Genomic DNA, 20925 nt, shown 5'->3' with positions numbered 1-20925 from the left:
CTATACTCTTACCTGCATTAGCCCCCCTTCATCTTCATTAAACATTTTATCCTCGCTACATATGGATCTTTACTGCAAACCTCTTCTTCAATACATCCTCGACACATTCGATCATGTTCACTATACCCTCACCCTCTCTCCTTATCCAGTGAAATATCGTTTCTCCGAATAAAAGACTTCACTATATTTAGCTTCACTATATTTTTGTATATACAAGGACATCCGAGGTTACGTGGTAAAGTTTGTTATGACTCGAAGACATTATCAAAATGTTCCTCCTCGCAAGATTTTTCCACCGCCTGCACGAATTGCTGGTCCTGGTAAAGGAGAGGTTGGGGTTGGTGGTTCCCCACCACGATGTCCCTCTTATCCATCGCATTGAGCAGCAGATGCGCCTAGCTCCTCGCTGCCTCAAGGACGAATACACAGACAACGACCTCTTCAGCTCCATCACCATCTTCGAAGACGACAAGAAAGATGAATCCTCCCTTGTTCTCAATGCAGATGAACGCCATCTCGTCATACGACCCGACCTCGATGTTGTGCGTCACATAAGGACACTGGGGAAGGGAGGGAACGGGAGTGTGGACTTGGTGGACTTCAAAGGTCATACGAGGGTTATGAAGACGCTCCTCAGGGAAGCAGACGTTCCTGGATTGCTGAGAGAAATCAGAATTCAGCTCGAATTAGCAGGCGCAGGAGGAGCCCCCGAGATACATGGACTGAGCCTGGTTCCTGCCATGGTGATAATGACCTACACTGGTCAGACTTGCGATAAGTATATAAAGGAATGCACGCAGCAGGAAGCAGTCCGGACGCTCATCCTCGTCGCCCAGAAACTTCAGGAAATCCACGAGAAGGGTTTCGCCCACAATGACCTCAAACTAAACAACATAACTATTGGCGTTTCCAAGGACGTTGACATCCACATCATTGACTACGGCCTCAGCACCAGGCTTGGAGATGTCCTCTGGCCCTCCGGCAAACGATCTGCTAGATGCCTCTGGTACGCACCCGAGTTGTACGCAGGCAAGCCATCTACTCCAGCAAGCGACGTGTATTCATTTGGTGAAGTCATTGCCAAGGTCGGCAAAATGATCACCAACCCCAATATTAGTGGTGCTTTGACCGTGCTTCAAACGTTTGCCAAGAAGGACCGTCCCGCAGACCGACCCACCCTCAGCAACTTGATTAAACAGTTGAGAATCATCGATGAAGCTGCCCAAGTTATGTGCCTGAGGGAACAGGCAAGACGCCCTCCTCCCCATGTTGGATGAATACCACTTTCTATGGTCATGGGACGAACAAATATTAATTTTGTTATGAAGTGGAAATAAGTTTTGTTATGTTGTACTAGAGGACAGTAATGTTTAGTTCTGGAGTGAATAAGATGAAAAAAAAAAAAAGGAATTTTTTAATCAAAAAAAAAAATATTTAATTTTCGCCCTATCTCTCTTAAGATGGCATATGATAGAGTAGATAGAGATGCTCTGTGGAAGGTCGTACGATTATATGGTGTGGGAGGTAAGCTGTTAGAAGCAGTGGGAAGTTTCTATCGAGACTGCAAGGCATGCGTACGAGTAGGAAAAGAGGAGAGTGATTGGTTCCCAGTGGAGGTCTGTCTACGGTAAGGGTGCGTGATGTCTCCATGGTTGTTTAATTTGTTTATGGATGGGGTGGTTAGGGAGGTAAATGCAAGAATTTTGGAGAGAACGACGAATATGCAGTACGTTAAGGAGTATAACATATTATCCCTAGGGATAGGGAAGAAAGAATACTTCCCACTTATTCCCTGTGTGTCGTACAAGGCGACTAAAGGGGGGAAGGGAGAGAGCGGGGGCCTGGAAATCATTTCCAACACATCCCCCCTCCTCTGTACAACCCTATCAATATATATGTAGAATCTTAACTTTACAGTGAAGAGATATATGCATAATCATCACTGGAAAGAGAAAACAAAAATGTGAGTATTTCCGTTTGATTCATCCTCACACTTCCTCATCTTTTCACCATTCCCACCTTCACTAACCCCATTCACCTCCACTAAACACTCTATCATCACCACACTCTAATCTTCCTTGGTGAAGTACACTAACACCCACCCCCTCCCTTCCCCATCCATCTTCACTACACATTTTATCTTCACTACACTCATCTTCCTTACACGCGAAAATACACTAGACCCCCCCCCCTCCCCTCCACATTTATCTTCCCTACTCATTTTATCTTCACTACACTCTCATCTACCTTACACGCTAAAATACACTTCCCCCCCCCCCCCCAGCCTCCCCTTTCAACTTCACTACACATTTTATCTTCACTACACTCTCATCTTCTCTACATGCTCAAATACAGTAGTCCATCTCTCCCCTTTCATCTTCACTACACATATTTCATCTTCACTACACCCTTATCTTCTCTATACTCTTACCTGCATTAGCCCCCCTTCATCTTCATTAAACATTTTATCCTCGCTACATATGGATCTTTACTGCAAACCTCTTCTTCAATACATCCTCGACACATTCGATCATGTTCACTATACCCTCACCCTCTCTCCTTATCCAGTGAAATATCGTTTCTCCGAATAAAAGACTTCACTATATTTAGCTTCACTATATTTTTGTATATACAAGGACATCCGAGGTTACGTGGTAAAGTTTGTTATGACTCTCGAAGACATTATCAAAATGTTCCTCCTCGCAAGATTTTTCCACCGCCTGCACGAACTGCTGGTCCTGGTAAAGGAGAGGTTGGGGTTGGTGGTTCCCCACCACGATGTCCCTCTTATCCATCGCATTGAGCAGCAGATGCGCCTCGCTCCTCGCTGCCTCAAGGAGGAACACACAGACAACGACCTCTTCAGCTCCATCACCGTCTTCGAAGACGACAAGAAAGATGAATCCTCCCTTGTTCTCAATGCAGATGAACGCCATCTCGTCATACGACCCGACCTCGATGTTGTGCGCCACATAAGGACACTGGGGAAGGGAGGGAACGGGAGTGTGGACTTGGTGGACTTCAAAGGTCATACGAGGGTTATGAAGACGCTCCTCAGGGAAGCAGACGTTCCTGGATTGCTGAGAGAAATCAGAATTCAGCTCGAATTAGCAGGCGCAGGAGGAGCCCCCGAGATACATGGACTGAGCCTGGTTCCTGCCAGGGTGATAATGACCTACACTGGTCAGACTTGCGATCAGTATATAAAGGAATGCACGCAGCAGGAAGCAGTCCGGACGCTCATCCTCGTCGCCCAGAAACTTCAGGAAATCCACGAGAAGGGTTTCGCCCACAATGACCTCAAACTAAACAACATAACTATTGGCGTTTCCGAGGACGTTGACATCCACATCATTGACTACGGCCTCAGCACCAGGCTTGGAGATGTCCTCTGGCCCTCCGGCAAACGATGTGCTAGACGCCTCTGGTACGCACCCGAGTTGTACGCAGGCAAGCCATCTACTCCAGCAAGCGACGTGTATTCATTTGGTGAAGTCATTGCCAAGGTCGGCAAAATGATCACCAACCCGAATATTAGTGGTGCTTTGACCGTGCTTCAAACGTTTGCCAAGAAGGACCGTCCAGCAGACCGACCCACCCTCAGCAACTTGATTAAACAGTTGAGAATCATCGCTGAAGCTGCCCAAGTTATGTGCCTGAGGGAACAGGCAAGACGCCCTCCTCCCCATGTTGGATGAATACCACTTTCTATGGTCATGGGACGAACAAATATTAATTATGTTATCAAGTGGAAATCAGTTTTGTTTATGTTGTACTAGAGGACAGTAATGTTTAGTTCTAGAGTGAATAAGATGAAAAAAAAAAAGGAATTTTTTAATCAAAAAAAAAAATATTTAATTTTCGTCCCTATCTCTCTTAAGAAGGCATATGATAGAGTAGATAGAGATGCTCTGTGGAAGGTCTTACGAGTATATGGTGTGGGAGGTAAGCTGTTAGAAGCAGTGGGAAGTTTCTATCGAGACTGCAAGGCATGCGTACGAGTAGGAAAAGAGGAGAGTGATTGGTTCCCAGTGGAGGTCTGTCTACGGCAAGGGTGCGTGATGTCTCCATGGTTATCTAATTTGTTTATGGATGGGGTGGTTAGGGATGGGGTGGTTAGGGAGGTAAATGCAAGAGTTTTGGAGAGAACGGCGAATATGCAGTACGTTAAGGATTAGATGCCTGGGAAGTGAGTCAATCGTTGTTCGCCGATGATACGCCTCTGGTAGCTGATTTTTTTTTTTTTTCCAAAAGAAGGAACAGAGGGGGCCAGGTGAGGATATTCCAAAAAAGGCCCAGTCCTCTGTTCTTAACGCTACCTCGCTAACGCGGGAAATGGCGAATAGTTTAAAAGAAAGAATATATATATATATATATATATATATATATATATATATATATATATATATATATCGTTAATGAGATGGCCTTGAATAGGACCCCAGCTGCGCGTGCCGTCTCAGCTAAAAAAAAAAGTAAGAATAATGATAATGATAAACCCATATAAAATCAAGTCTAGTTTACTACTCAAGGTTAGCATTCAATAAACTACAGCAGTGTAGGTATCTTTATTTTCTCAACAAATAAAATATATATATGCTCTATAGCGTCACAGTACAATAATACTTCATTCTAGATATGCTGAACACTGAAAACCAATATAGAATATCCAAGAGAATTCAATAAAGATGATTATTCACATAATTTGTTCATATATATATATATATATATATATATATATATATATATATATATATATATATATATATATATATATATATATATATATATAATGGATAGGCAGTCATATCTCCTGTCTGCAGACGCACCGAGAATTTGCCAGGCGCGCAGCAAGTAACCCCGCACACAGTTTTTAAATAACTCATCCATTTTCTCAGTTTGATAGAAAATGGTGGCTACTTGAGTGGTATATTTTCAGTAAATATACAGCTGCGGGGCGGGCGAAGGCTCTTCTGGCAGCATGAGAGGCATGAGAGAAAAAAATGGGTAGGGTGAGTCGTTATACCACTGGACAATGCCATTCAGCCGTTCTGTAACGCAACGCATCAAAGGATTACGTTGCCGTCAGAGTGGCTGCTTGCTCCAAGTCCGAATGCCAAAGGTTAATGAGTAGATACTCAGCAGAGCCTCTCAACCTTCTGCAGGAGTGAGCAAAGGAGGAAGAAACCCGACCGGGGACCTGGGTGGGAAACAGTAATGCCTACATAGTCCCTGCGTGACCAACAGAGCGACTAAGACGAGTTGGGGGAGGAGGAGTTGTTACTTTCTAAAAGAAGATATCAAATTCCCTCGACTCGTTTTCCTTTATGATCTTTCGTTTTCAGTGAATTACGTTCTTAGTGACACACCTTTCCATGTTCCAGGGTTTTAATCAGAAGGTTAATATCCTTTTCGTTACGTAGACTTTTTTGTTTTTTTTGTTCGTAAGGAGAGGTTTTTACGCGACTTTTTGTTTTCAGATTAAAAAAATCTAATTAGTCATAAGGTAATCTAATTAGTCATAAGGTAATCTAAATCATAAGGTCATCTAAGTCATAAGGTAATCTAATTAGTCATAAGGTAATCTAATTAGTCATAAGGTAATCTAAATCATAAGGTCATCTAAGTCATAAGGTAATCTAATTAGTCATAAGGTAATCTAATTAGTCATAAGGTAATCTAATTAGTCATAAGGTAATCTAAATCATAAGGTCATCTAAGTCATAAGGTAATCTAATTAGTCATAAGGTAATCTAAATCATAAGGTCATCTAAGTCATAAGGTAATCTAAATCATAAGGTCATCTAAGTCATAAGGTAATCTAAATCATAAGGTCATCTAAGTCATAAGGTCATCTAAGTCATAAGGTAATCTAATTAGTCATAAGGTAATCTAATTAGTCATAAGGTAATCTAAATCATAAGGTCATCTAAGTCATAAGGTCATCTAAGTCATAAGGTAATCTAAATCATAAGGTCATCTAAGTCATAAGGTCATCTAAGTCATAAGGTCATCTAAGTCATAAGGTCATCTAAGTCATAAGGTAATCTAATTAGTCATAAGGTAATCTAATTAGTCATAAGGTAATCTAATTAGTCATAAGGTAATCTAATTAGTCATAAGGTAATCTAATTAGTCATAAGGTAATCTAATTAGTCATAAGGTAATCTAATTAGTCATAAGGTAATCTAAATCATAAGGTCATCTAAGTCATAAGGTAATCTAAATCATAAGGTCATCTAAGTCATAAGGTCATCTAAGTCATAAGGTAATCTAATTAGTCATAAGGTAATCTAATTAGTCATAAGGTAATCTAAATCATAAGGTCATCTAAGTCATAAGGTAATCTAAATCATAAGGTCATCTAAGTCATAAGGTAATCTAATTAGTCATAAGGTAATCTAAATCATAAGGTCATCTAAGTCATAAGGTAATCTAAATCATAAGGTCATCTAAGTCATAAGGTAATCTAAATCATAAGGTCATCTAAGTCATAAGGTAATCTAATTAGTCATAAGGTAATCTAAATCATAAGGTCATCTAAGTCATAAGGTCATCTAAGTCATAAGGTAATCTAATTAGTCATAAGGTAATCTAATTAGTCATAAGGTAATCTAATTAGTCATAAGGTAATCTAATTAGTCATAAGGTAATCTAATTAGTCATAAGGTAATCTAATTAGTCATAAGGTAATCTAATTAGTCATAAGGTAATCTAATTAGTCATAAGGTAATCTAATTAGTCATAAGGTAATCTAATTAGTCATAAGGTAATCTAATTAGTCATAAGGTAATCTAATTAGTCATAAGGTAATCTAAATCATAAGGTCATCTAAGTCATAAGGTCATCTAAGTCATAAGGTAATCTAAATCATAAGGTCATCTAAGTCATAAGGTCATCTAAGTCATAAGGTCATCTAAGTCATAAGGTCATCTAAGTCATAAGGTAATCTAATTAGTCATAAGGTAATCTAATTAGTCATAAGGTAATCTAATTAGTCATAAGGTAATCTAAATCATAAGGTCATCTAAGTCATAAGGTAATCTAATTAGTCATAAGGTAATCTAAATCATAAGGTCATCTAAGTCATAAGGTAATCTAAATCATAAGGTCATCTAAGTCATAAGGTAATCTAAATCATAAGGTCATCTAAGTCATAAGGTCATCTAAGTCATAAGGTCATCTAAGTCATAAGGTCATCTAAGTCATAAGGTCATCTAAGTCATAAGGTAATCTAAATCATAAGGTCATCTAAGTCATAAGGTAATCTAAATCATAAGGTCATCTAAGTCATAAGGTCATCTAAGTCATAAGGTCATCTAAGTCATAAGGTCATCTAAGTCATAAGGTCATCTAAGTCATAAGGTCATCTAAGTCATAAGGTCATCTAAGTCATAAGGTCATCTAAGTCATAAGGTCATCTAAGTCATAAGGTCATCTAAGTCATAAGGTCATCTAAGTCATAAGGTCATCTAAGTCATAAGGTCATCTAAGTCATAAGGTCATCTAAGTCATAAGGTCATCTAAGTCATAAGGTCATCTAAGTCATAAGGTCATCTAAGTCATAAGGTAATCTAATTAGTCATAAGGTAATCTAATTAGTCATAAGGTAATCTAAATCATAAGGTCATCTAAGTCATAAGGTCATCTAAGTCATAAGGTCATCTAAGTCATAAGGTCATCTAAGTCATAAGGTCATCTAAGTCATAAGGTCATCTAAGTCATAAGGTCATCTAAGTCATAAGGTCATCTAAGTCATAAGGTCATCTAAGTCATAAGGTAATCTAATTAGTCATAAGGTAATCTAAATCATAAGGTCATCTAAGTCATAAGGTAATCTAAATCATAAGGTCATCTAAGTCATAAGGTAATCTAATTAGTCATAAGGTAATCTAATTAGTCATAAGGTAATCTAATTAGTCATAAGGTAATCTAAATCATAAGGTCATCTAAGTCATAAGGTAATCTAATTAGTCATAAGGTAATCTAATTAGTCATAAGGTAATCTAAATCATAAGGTAATCTAAGTCATAAGGTAATCTTAGTCATAAGGTAATCTAAATCATAAGGTCATCTAAGTCATAAGGTCATCTAAGTCATAAGGTCATCTAAGTCAAAAGGTAATCTTAGTCATAAGGTAATCTAAATCATAAGGTAATCTAAATCATATGGTCATCTAAGTCATAAGGTAATCTAAATCATAAGGTCATCTAAGTCATAAGGTAATCTAATTAGTCATAAGGTAATCTAAATCATAAGGTAATCTAAGTCATAAGGTAATCTAATAAGTCATAAGGTCATCTAAGTCATAAGGTCATCTAAGTCATAAGGTCATCTAAGTCATAAGGTCATCTAAGTCATAATGTCACCCATCTTGAGTTTACCCTCATACCTCATACACTACTCACCTTAACACACTCACCTGCGAGTATCATGACCCACCCTATTTTTCACCTTATTTGCCACCTGTTTCTATCAACTTACAGCAGATCTGGCTGAACACCCACCTACCTCCACCTACTGCAGGAGACATAGCAGTTCGCCAGTCTCTCCAACTTAACTGATCTACAACCTATTCTGTCCCCCCAACCCTACCTCATCTCTACGTAAATCTCCCGAAGGGGAAATTTGTGGGGAAACCTCACAGAGGCGTTGACGACGCCCTTTTCCTCTTCAAGAGAACCCAATCCTGAAGGAGCTTCCTGACGAAGTTGGTACACAGAGATGGCCCCAGTGCCCTCAAGACCTCAATGCGGCCCCCTTTTTTTTGAAGGGTTCTCGATCCTTAAGGAGCTCCTGACGAAGGTAGTATACAGAGATGTCCCGTTCCCTTAAAACCTCAATGCCGCTCTTGTTTTTCGAAAGTATTCTCGGCTCTTAAGGTGCTCCTGAAGGCGTTGCCGACGAAGAGAGGCTCGCGCTACGAGCCGCCTCACCTGTAGGAGACCTCGGAGACGTTGATGCGGCCCTTCTCCCCTGTGGTCTCCGTCCTCGAGGTGATGTTGACCGTGTTACCGAAGAGGCAGTACCTCGGCATCCGCTGTCCGATGACGCCAGTCACCACTTCGCCCGAGTGGATGCCGATGGTGATGTACTGGAGGAGACGAAGGAGAATGGTGAGGTACGGGGAAGAGGTAGGAGGAGGAGGAGGAGGATAAGGAAGAGGAGGAGGAGGAGCAGGAGGAGGAGAGGAAGAGGAGGAGGAGGAGCAGGAGGAGGGGTAGAGGAGGAAGAGGGAAGAGGAAGAAGAGGAGGAGGAGGTGGAAGCACCATCTTTACGTACCAAAAGTGGGCAGGACGAAGGACCCTCAATGTCTTATCAGGTTTGAGATGGAATCGTGAGTGTATGAGGGATAAGGATACATTCATCTCTAGTTGTTGGAATACTGGAAGGTTGTGTTTAAGGTTAAGGAGATGGGAAGGGTATATGTGGCCTGGACTAGACGCCTGAGATGTACTGCAACACACTTTGAAAACTGTTGTGACGAACTGGAAAAAAATATAAAAAAAGATAAAATGTAATTCAGTGGACAGTGTGGCTGTTCGCTGTCATGTCTGAAACTCTCTCTCTCTCTCTCTCTCTCTCTCTCTCTCTCTCTCTCTCTCTCTCTCTCTCTCTCTCTCTCTCTCTCTCTCTCTTGGAGGAGGAGGAGGAGCAGCAGCAGCAGGAGTGAGGGAAGGTGTGGGGTGAAGAAGAAGGAGGAGGAGGAGGGAGGAGCAGCGAGCACAACTCACCACCCGCTGGCCGTCGACGATAACCCCAGCGGTTTTCTCCATCATATCCAAGGCCAGATTGGCTATGCAGCGCGCGTGGTGATCACACATCTCCGGCAGCCCGCTCACGGCCATGTACTTGTCTCCCACCGTCTCCACCTGGTGTACAAGTGTACGGATCACCCTTGGTGTACAGGTGTACAGATCACCCTAAAACTGAGGTTTTTCAAACCTAAAACTGAGGTCTTCCAACCTAAAACTGAGGTTTTTCAAATCTAAAACAGATTTTTCAACCTAAAACTGAGGTTCTTAACCCAAAACTGAGGTTTTTAACCCAATCTATTCCCATCAGAAACCCCCTCTCTTCACCTTGACCTCTCCAAAACCCCCACACTAATATCACTTTGACCTGACCTTCCTACATACTATTAAGTAACACTGACCTGACCTGACCTTTATATATACACTACTCTACAACCTGACCTTTTCATACTATGCTTAGCCTGACCTGACCTGACCTTATGTACACACTACAACCTGACTACTTTTTTAATACTCTGCTTAGCTTGACCTGACCTGACCTGACCTTGTAGACGTTGGGGTTCTTGACCTCGTCGGTGAGAACGTCAAAGGTCGTGTAGAGGTCATTCAGCATTTTAACGATCTTAGAAGCTCCAGCGATGTCCGTGTGGCGAGAGCAGTACTCCGTGAACCCCACGATACCTGTATGGTACGTGTTCGTGTGTGTGTGTGGTGTGTGTGTGTGTGTGTGTGTGTGTGTGTGTGTGTGTGTGTGTGTGTGTGTGTATGTGTGGGTGGGTGTGTGTGTGTGTGTATGTGTGGGTGGGTGTGTGTGTGTGTGTGTGTGTGTGTGTGTGTGTGTGTGTGTGTGTGTGGGTGTGTGTGTGTGTGTGTGTGTGTGTGTGTGTGTGTGTGTGTGTGTGTGTGTGTGTGTGTGTGTGTGTTGGATGTAGATTTTGCTCGTTATTCACTGAATATCTAAGAAGATTTGGGTTTTTATATCAGGCAACTTTTTCAGTCGAGTGGAGGAATGTAAGTGAGGGAAATGTTCAGCAATATGTTCAACATGGGGTATATATATATATATATATATATATATATATATATATATATATATATATATATATATATATATATATATATATATATATATATATATATATGACGGTTGAGGAAGAACACAGAACCATGTTCAGCATGGGGTATATATATGAGGCTTGAAGAAGAACAAAGAACAATGTTCAGCATGTTATATGAGGGTTGAGGAAGAACATAGAACAATGTTCATCATGGTATATATATGAGGGATGAGGAAGAACATAGAACTATGTTAAACATGGTATATATAAATGAGAGTTGAGGAAGAACATAGAACAATGTTCAACATGTTATGCGAGGGTTGAGGAAGAACATCGAACTTAACAAATAAGGTCCAAAAGTGAGAGTAATAAAGATGGTCCACAGAAGTAAGAGCTACAGAGAGAGGCTTGAGAACGTAAGATGGTCCACTGTGGAAGAGAGAAGAGTAAGGGATGATTTGATCACGATCTTTTAAGGAAACTCAAGCAGCGAGTCTCTTCGAGGGTAGAACTCCCTTTAAAAAAGAGAGAGAGAGAGAGAGAGAGAGAGAGAGAGAGAGAGAGAGAGAGAGAGAGAGAGAGAGAGAGAGACTGACTCACTCTCTCACCTGAGAAAAGCAACGTTACCACCTCGTACCGACGTGGATGCACTGGGCGCTTGTGCCTCAACTCATTGGCAATGCTGATGGGTAGGACAGAATACAGCAGTCTGGTGGATACAGAATACAAGATCAGTTTTCTATGATACATAGACTGTATACAGAATACAAGATTAGTTTTCTATAATACATAGACTATATAGAGAACAACATCAGTTTTTTGATGAAATTTCTATAATACATAGACCATTTCTGTCATTTGCAAAGAGAAGATATATACCTATAATGATTTAATATAGATATGGGACGAACACACACACAACACACACACAGAATGAACAAGAACAGAGAAGGGGGCCAGGTGAGGATATTCCCTTAAAGGCCCAGTCCACTGTTCTTAACGCTACATCGCTGACGCGGGAACTGGAGAATAGTATGAAAGAAAAAGAAAGATATATATATATATATATATATATATATATATATATATATATATATATATATATATATATATATGAGTGAGAAATGAGTCATATAACTCACAGACTCATGAATGAGTCACGAGCCATCATGATTTATAACACGACTCACTTGTCTGTTTTCTGTCTCTCGCTCTCGAGTTCTCGGTGCGTGTGTTGCAACTTGTCTGTGAGGATCTCGAGCTTGGTGGTCAGGTTGTACTCGGCCTCGAACTTCTCGCTGAGGAGGACCAGGTCTCGCGTGGCGTCGTGGAGGGGGATGTCCGATAGATAGAGACCACGACGGTACAAGTCGTCTAGGTTCAGGACGGAGGGCGAGCACACGTACAACATGAGATCCGTTTCAGGCAGGTAGATCATCTGACCCTAGGTGTAAATGAAAGTAGAGTAGATTGTAAATAAATAGGTGTAAATGAAAGTAGATTGTAAATGAACGTTAGGTGTAAATGAAAGTAGAGTAGATTGTAAATGAACATAAAAAGGTGTAAATCAAAGTAGAATAGACTGCAAGTGTTTATGTAAATGAATTGTAAACTATTGTAAATGAACTACGTATTATTACCTTGTTTTTTGCAGAGCTAGTGAGTGAGGTCGTATTATTAATACATCTCTCTCTCTCTCTCTCTCTCTCTCTCTCTCTCTCTCTCTCTCTCTCTCTCTCTCTCTCTCTCTCTCTCTCTCTCTCTCTCTCTCTCTCTCTCCATACAGCTTGTTCTTTAACATCAAATCTATCCTTTATTCATCATACATTCCCTTTCATCAACACCCCCTTCTCTTCTTCCTTCTTCTTCATTTTCTTCTTGTTCTTCTTCCTCTTCTTCTTCTTCTTCTTCTTCTTCTTCTTCTTCTTCTTCTTCTTCTTCTTCTTCCTCCTCTACCTCATCTTGTTCTTCTTCTCTTCCTCCTCCTCCTCCTCCTCCCCTCAACACACACACCCTCCTCTCCTCTCCTCCCTCCCTCATATTCCCAAGTCACTCTTCCTCATCCCTTCCCTCACACATCACCTTTACAAACTCGTCCGGAACCCTGGCTCTTACCTTCAGCCTGAGGCATCCCTGGTCGGTGCCCAGGTCACGGTTGTCTCCACGGGTCGAGACGATCCCCTCCCTGGTGCGCAAGACGTAGATTGTGTTGATGTGGGACAGGATGTTGTCAAAGCTCAGCTCCATATGGGGCCTTACCTGCAGGGAGGGAGAGAGAGAGAGAGAGAGAGAGAGAGAGAGAGAGAGAGAGAGAGAGAGAGAGAGAGAGAGAGAGAGAGAGAGAGAAGGGATGGAGGTGAGAGAGAGAGGGAGGGAAAGAGATAAATGTAATTATACGCATTCGGACATGTGTAAAAGTCGAGGAGCGAGGGGAGGCGGGAGTGGAGGTTTAAGGTGTGGGGTGGAGAGAGAGACAGACCCACTGGTCATTTGGCAGTGATTTCTATTTGCAGTGGCGACTGAAGGGGGGTCTTAATTGGGGGGCGGTTAAAGGGTCTTAAAGGGGGGGATGTGGAGGAGAGGGGGGTTTTAAATTGGTAATGGTTGGGGAAGGGGGGGGGAAATGTTTGGAATGGTCCATCAGCCCAATTTCAGGTCATAACACAGGGGTTCCCGTAAGAACCATTGGTTAAGGTCAAGGCTAATGGATATACTCGGGGAGATATATACCCGTAATGGATATACATAGGGGAATATACCCAAGGCTATACAGGACGCTATATTACCTTATATATTTCTAGACGTGAGATTGGTATATAGATTTCATGAGGTGGGTAGAGAGAGAGAGACATAGATATAGAGTTAAGATATAGTTAGACATAGTGTCTTATGTCTAACTTTCATTCTAGTACTTCATGAGTTAGAAGTCTCACACATTTCTGTCTACAATGAGTAATTATGATTTCGTTAATCATAGGGTCATTAAGTGATGAGGTCAACTTGTCATCTAATTGGTAATTCGACCGATCAATATAACACATAACCCATTAAAAAAAATGACTATATTAATCATTACACTCGCCAACTAATCACACACTGAAGTAATTAGTTAGAAGTCAGTTAAAAAAGAAAATGGATGCTTAATGACCTGGACTCCCCCATATATGTACATAAAAAAATAATATATAAGACACAAAGAAAAAAATGAACACCAACCTAAATTAAATCTGGGAAAAAATCGTAGAAATAAAATTAAAACTTGAAAAAATCGTAGAAATAAAATTAAAACTTGAAAAAATCGTAGAAATAAAATCAAAACTTGAAAAAAATAATGATATTTGACTCTTTCATTAACTCGATCCATCACCACCCCTTTTGTCTGAGTGAGGGGAGGCCTCCCCTTTCTCCTCCCCTTCCCCATTTCTGGGAGAGGGAGGAGGGACGGTAAGGTGGTATGGGCGGTGGGTGGGAGGGCGATAGAGATGGATAGGAAGGGAAGGCAGCAGAAGGCAGGAGAGAGGGAGGGAAGAAGGAAGGGAGGGAGAGAGGGAGGGAATAGGTTCTTTCCCCTCCCTCCTCCTCCTCCTCCTCCTCCTCGTACATCCACTACTCCTATAGAGTTTCACAATTAACTTTATAATGACTTGGAGGGGTCTTTCCACCCGCCTTTGTTTTACAGCCTCTTATTAACCTAATTATGACCCTCCTCCCAAGAGGCTCGCCTTTCGGGACGGAGGAGGAGGAGGAGGAGGAGGAGCCACATCCTTTCACCCCTTCCTCACAGCATCGTGGAGGAAGTGTTGGGGAAATTACTAAAAGAAGAGAAGTTAAGAAAATTAGTTCCCGTTTATCTTGATCTTACGGAGCGCACGACGTGGAAACGTTATGTGGGTGGTGGTCGAAGTGGTGTGTGTATATATATATATATATATATATATATATATATATATATATATATATATATATATATATATATATATATATATATATATATATTCCTATGAGTCCACGGGGAAGATGAAACACGAAAAGTTGCCAAGTGCACTTTCGTGTAATAATCACATCATCAGAGGAGACACAAGAGAGAAATATAACAGTCTGTTGATATACATCGAAGAGACGAAGCTAGGACGCCATTTGGTTTACCAAATGGTTTACCAAATTTTTGGTTTACCAAAGCCACAGGGTTCTGATAAAAAGGGATCCTAGGGTTGTATGGTTAAAAACAGAATATAATCTATGGTTAGAAATGATCATGTGATTAGCAACAATAACTATAAGATCAAAGATTAATCCAATCCAAAGGCGATCCAATCATATATAGAGATTTCAAAATGATATGTGATCAAGTATTAATCATTTGAGATAGATTAATCATCTATATTTCAGATTTCAAGGCACGAGATCAGCTATATTACAACTGACATTTGAGATCATAGACTGTAAAATGTACTGGAAGTTTAGAAACACTGACACACACACACACACACACACACACACACACACACACACACACACACACACACACACACACACACAAGTGCAAAACTAGGCAATACCACAAATAGGAAGATTAATATTCTATATCTATCTATCATCATAGGAAATCCATTATGCCAAATCTATATACCCTGGTGCTGGAGTAAAATTGCTCAACCCGCATGACATGGGGGACTGTAACGCTAAATACAGAATCGGATCAAATCGTTTTATGAATATTTATATATTTTCAAATTAATTCGGATCGGTTTTTTTTTCTTTTTAAGCCGGATTAACACAATTGGCCATTTACGTAGATGCAGTTTTGTGACATGTATGAATAAATTCGAGGTTATCTATTGTTAATATTCTTTTTCACACGTTCAATTCTCTCTCTCTCTCTCTCTCTCTCTCTCTCTCTCTCTCTCTCTCTCTCTCTCTCTGTGTGTGTGTGTGTGTGTGTGTGTGTGTGTGTGTGTGTGTGTGTGTGTGTGTGTGTGACACGAACGGAGGAACGGATTCTATTCATGTGAATAGACTTGGGAATGGTGTTAACAATAGATAGATAGATAGATAGACAGACAGACAGACAAATGGACAGACAAATAGATATAGGAAGATAGAAAGATACAGATATCCACACCGACTGAAACAACATAAGACGACCAGTAGTATTGCATCTTTATCTTTTGGCAAGACAACTAAAATATCTTACAAGACAACTTAGAAGAAGATATTCTATACAAGGTCATCCAAAAAGATATTCTATACAAGGTCATCCACAAAGATATTCTATACAAGGTCATCCACACATACCCTTCCTTGTAGTGATCACGGACATGATCCATGTCTCACCCTCAGTCAAGATTAAGTTTACCCTTCAAATATTACGTTTTTTATCTTGAGGAAACTAAAGAAAATGTAGCAGTAAGAGAGATTTAAATGAGTAACTCTCCTAAATATATTTATCAAGCTGATGTATGTTATTCTACAAATCTTAATGGATTACATTGTTAATTAAGCCTTACTAAAACATACATTTGATTTCGTTAATCTCGATGGATTATTCAGCTCAGCTCGACCTGATATAATATAGAAAATATGCGTATATATGATCTTAAATGTCAAATGCGAAGGTTAGCATCTCTGATCTTTATATACAAATCAATGATCGTTGCGACCACCTTTGTTCAATCTACTACGTTTTCTGAGAGTCTTTTGAGCGCTGAATACACGGGAAGAATGTATATAGCCTTAGGATTATAATTGCTATCGGAAGAAGGTGTTCAATATATCCCGGTTATAATCAACTCTTAATCACCCAAGTGGTAGTTGATCGTACCAAACCCCAGCTGATCATCCAATTAATCTAGAAGCCATAAAGTACTTCTTTGTTTAGGAATACTACATTTTCCCTTAGTAACAAAGGAACAAAGAGAATGTTTCATAAAGTTTGTGTACAATCTCGAAGGAGAACAAGGGATCTGGCGTTTGCTTTCATTTTTCTAATTAGACATTTTTGATTTTTGAAGTTAATGAGGCGATTTTGTGTGTGCGTGCGTGTGTGTGTGTGTGTGTGTGTGTGTGTGTGTGTGTGTGTGTGTGTGTGTGTGTTAGAGGGAGAGAGTTTTTACACTCGTGTCGCCCCCCGTCTCTTACCCTCGTATATATATGTACCATATCTTTACTCCTATATGTTACACACACACACACACACACACACACACACACACACAGACACACACACACACACACACACACACACACACACACACACACACACACACACACTAACACACACACGTGAGAGTTAATTACGTACATATAACCTTTCCTGTGTGGTGAGACCCATCTTAATATGAGATAAGGTGGAGCTCCCACGAGACATCAGCAAAGTATACATGATAATTCTAACTTTTAATGAGGGTTTGGGAGGAGCATTGATCAGCTCACTACCCGAGCCCATGCTCAAGGAAAAGTTCCGAGTTAGAGTTGGAGAAGGCCAAAGTTCGGAGTTAAAGGGGAGGACCAAAGTTCCAAATTGGAGAAGGCCAAAGTTGGAAGCTTGGAGAGGCCAAAGTTCCGAGCTTGGAATGAGAAAGTTCTGTGTTAGGGAGATCCAAAAAGTTCCAAGTCGGATAGGCCAAAAATTCAGAGTTGGTTGGGGAGGTCAAAGTTCCGAAACAGAGAGAAAGAAACCGTAGCAATATCATTAGACACATTTGACCAAACCATTTCAAAACACCCTCTTCTGCTCTCTCAACCACGCTCTTTTTATTTCCACACATCTCTCTTACCCTTACATTACTCACCCGATCAAACCACCTCACACCACACATTGTCCTCAAACATCTCATTTCCAGCACATCCACCCTTCTCCGCACAACCCAATCTATAGCCCACGCCTCGCAACCATATAACATTGTTGGAACCACTATTCCTTCAAACATACCCATTTCCGCTTTCCCGGATACCTCTTTTCTCTTTCCACACATTCTTCAGCGCTCCCAGAACCTTCGCCCCCTTCCCTCCCCTGTGTGTGTGTGTGTGTGTGTGTGTGTGTGTGTGTGTGTAGGGTCTCGACCAGTAAACCTGTCGACTAGGAACGGGACCATGGGAAGGGTCGACCAGTTCTGTTTCTCATGGCCCGCCTCATGACACAGCCTTGTTATGAGCCCATGTTGGCGTCCGAATTCCTCTGCGGACATACACACACACACACACACACACACACACACACACACACACACACCACCCTACCCTATGCCGTTTTCAGTCCCTTTCTATACGAGTAAGAAAACAGAGAACTGTCTTAGTGGCAAGGTATAGATGAGTCTCCACTCGTCTCTCTTTCTAAAAGGACAACCAAGATGATGGATGGTTAGTTTATTGCAAATTCCATTTCTTTTTTTTCTTTTTTTTTTTAGTATTTCATGAATAACTTTACTCACTCACTCCACTTGGCTGGGTAGGGGGGGGGAAGGGTGGAGAAGGAAATGAGATATCGGTCCGCTACCGCACAGGTTGTGTCTTTCTTTCTCTCTTCTCCCTCTCTCTCTCTCTCTCTCTCTCTCTCTCTCTCTCTCTCTCTCTCTCTCTCTCTCTCTCTCTCTCTCTCTCTCTCTCTCTCTCTCTCTCTCTCTCACACACACACACACGCACGTACGATCTCTTTTGCTCTATGTCTGTCTATCTATTTTTCCGTTACTGTATTTCTAAGTTCTCTCTCTCTCTCTCTCTCTCTCTCTCTCTCTCTCTCTCTCTCTCTCTCTCTCTCTCTCTCTCTCTCTCTCTCTCTCTCTCTCTCTCTCTCTCTCTCTCTCTCTTTCTCTCTCTCTCTCTCTCTCTCTCTCTCTCTCTCTCTCTCTCTCTCTCTCTCTCTCTCTCTCTCTCTCGTCGCGCTGGGAGAGAGAGGGGGGAGGGGGCGCCCCTCTTTGGGGGTGGGTGGGTGGGTTCCACCCACCCACCCGAGGCTGAAGAATCAAATTTACTTGGATAATCTTTGGAGAAAAATGACCTAGGATGGATGGCCTCCGAGGTGAAAGGTTATGTGCCGCCTCAGTGAGGCTCAAGCTATTGTGATATATTGGGATAATGGGAGCGAGAGAGAGAGAGAGAGAGAGAGAGAGAGAGAGAGAGAGAGAGAGAGAGAGAGAGAGAGAGAGAGAGAGAGAGAGAGAGACCGCGTGAAGGGGAATATCATTCGTATCTATAGAAACTTGGAGTGTAAGGAAATGAGTATATGAAACTGATTGAACAAAAATTTGGGTGTGAAAAATTGTGTATACAAAAACGAATGTACGAAATTAGATGTGCAAAATAGGGTATAGAAAGTTGGTGTACAAAAATTAGGCATACAAAATTGGGTGTACAAAAATTGGGTGTACAAAAATTGGGTGTACAGAATTGGGTGTAAAAAAAAAATTGGGTGTATATGAATTGGATGTAGATCATCAACTGAACTGAAAGCATGTCAGTAAAGTGGTGACGTGAGGCAAAAGTAATTCCCCTGAGAATATCCAACGAAGATTATTCATGGAATAATTGTTCAAAGTGATTATCTAAAAGTATTCCCCTGAGAATATCCAACGAAGATTATTCATGGAATAATTGTTCAAAGTGATTATCTAAAAAAAAAAACAGAAAAAAGAAATAACTTTATGACCTACTTATTGAACAGTCCTTCTAATTAGAAAAGGTCACTTTGATCCATCATATCTGGGTGTGGCTGATCAAATGCTTAATAATTTTATTTGGGGAGGGTTCATTTTCTTTATTTTTTTAGCTTTTATTTATTATCCTTTGATTTGTCTCTTTATTGATGGATGTCTTTATGTGTTTTATTTCATGGAGGGTCATGTCGTACTGGGGAAAAATGTGTTCTGACCATTTTTTAATTAGGGGAGAGTTGATTGAGAAGGGTTTTTTTTGGGGGGGGCCTCTCTCTCTCTCTCTCTCTCTCTCTCTCTCTCTCTCTCTCTCTCTCTCTCTCTCTCTCTCTCTCTCTCTCTCTCTCTCTCTCTCTCTCTCTCTCTCTCTCTCTCTCTCTCTCTCCCTCTCTCTCTATTTCCCTTCCCCCCCTGACACGCCCCTGTCCACCGCCTGATGAGCACGCCCAATCATCAGGTGTATCAAGGAAGACCCACCCCAGGCATCAGTTATGGAAGACTTACGCCCTAAAGGTCTTCCCTAACCCACCCACCCCCGACCTACCCATATCACTGGAGTGGCTTAGCACCGTCTTGCCTCCAGGACCTCGTCTTGAAGGGTGACATTCCGAGAGAGGGAACACTCTCACCTCGCCCTTAGCTGACCGGTCAACATACTACAACTCCCCCCAAACATACTCACTTACCAGCATATCTACTTACCGACATACTTTGCGCTCACATACTTTATCAACATACTTAACACTTATAAACTCTACCATCCTCCTCCTCCTCCTCCTCCTCCTCCTCCTCTTCCTCCTCTTCCTCTCTCCTCCTCCTCCTCCTCTTCCTCCTCCTCCTCCTTCATACTTAACACTTATAAACTCTACCAGCATCCTCCTCCTCCTCTCTCCTTCCCCTCCACCTCCTCTCTCCTCCACCTCCTCCTCTCTCCTCCTTCCTCCTCCTCCTTCCTCCTCTCCTCCTCCTCTTCCTCCTCCTCTCTGCCAACTCACCACGTCAAAGAGAGTGTCCAGGTCAGCATCTGGTGAATAGACAGCAGGCAATACCCTGGAGATAGATACGCCAGACTGGTGGATATGCAGATCTCGGTCGAACATCAGGTGAAATGGACACACTTGGCAGAAGGTACGTGGGCTGATCTTTGGCTCTGGTGGTAGGAAAAAAGGAGAAAAAAAAGAAGAAAATTTATTAGAAGAGAAAAAAAATTTGGGGTAAAAATAATTTTTTTTTTTAAAAAGAAAAAAATTGGTATAAAAATGGTGAAGTCTGGATAAAAATCGAGTCTAAGAATTTATATGAAATGGTGAAGGGTAAATCAAAAAGATAAAATTGGTATAAATATTTGAATTCTGGATAACATCGAATTAAAAATTCAGACGAAATCGATAAAAATCTTGGTATGGGGGGGGGGGGAGCTCACAAAGGAAAAATTGGCATGAAAATGTGAATTCTGGATAAGC

The 20925-nt window shown here is 41.2% G+C and overlaps 1 protein-coding gene across 4 annotated transcripts in view; it reads right to left on the bottom strand.

The window, feature by feature from the left end:
* Positions 1–8348: 8348 nt before the first annotated feature.
* Gycbeta100B (guanylate cyclase soluble subunit beta-1-like) overlaps positions 8349–20925 on the bottom strand; it is a 50653-nt gene continuing 38076 nt past the window's right edge. The window contains exons 6-12 of one of the 4 annotated variants that reach the window (XM_071668970.1): positions 20458–20612; positions 12930–13073; positions 12005–12258; positions 11423–11523; positions 10301–10437; positions 9736–9873; positions 8349–9094 (exon numbers count right to left, since the gene is read on the bottom strand). In XM_071668970.1, coding sequence (XP_071525071.1) covers positions 8933–9094; positions 9736–9873; positions 10301–10437; positions 11423–11523; positions 12005–12258; positions 12930–13073; positions 20458–20612 — 1091 coding nt within the window. In that variant the 3' untranslated portion in view covers positions 8349–8932. Of the gene's footprint in view, positions 9095–9735; positions 9874–10290; positions 10438–11422; positions 11524–12004; positions 12259–12929; positions 13074–20457; positions 20613–20925 lie in introns of all 4 variants that reach the window. The other 3 variants (XM_071668969.1, XR_011713614.1, XR_011713615.1) reach the window with 3 other exon arrangements.

Source organism: Panulirus ornatus, chromosome 13, assembly GCF_036320965.1.
Source record: "Panulirus ornatus isolate Po-2019 chromosome 13, ASM3632096v1, whole genome shotgun sequence".
In the NCBI taxonomy this organism is placed as follows: Eukaryota; Metazoa; Arthropoda; class Malacostraca; order Decapoda; family Palinuridae; genus Panulirus; species Panulirus ornatus.
This window is presented reverse-complemented; position numbering and strand designations above follow the sequence as displayed.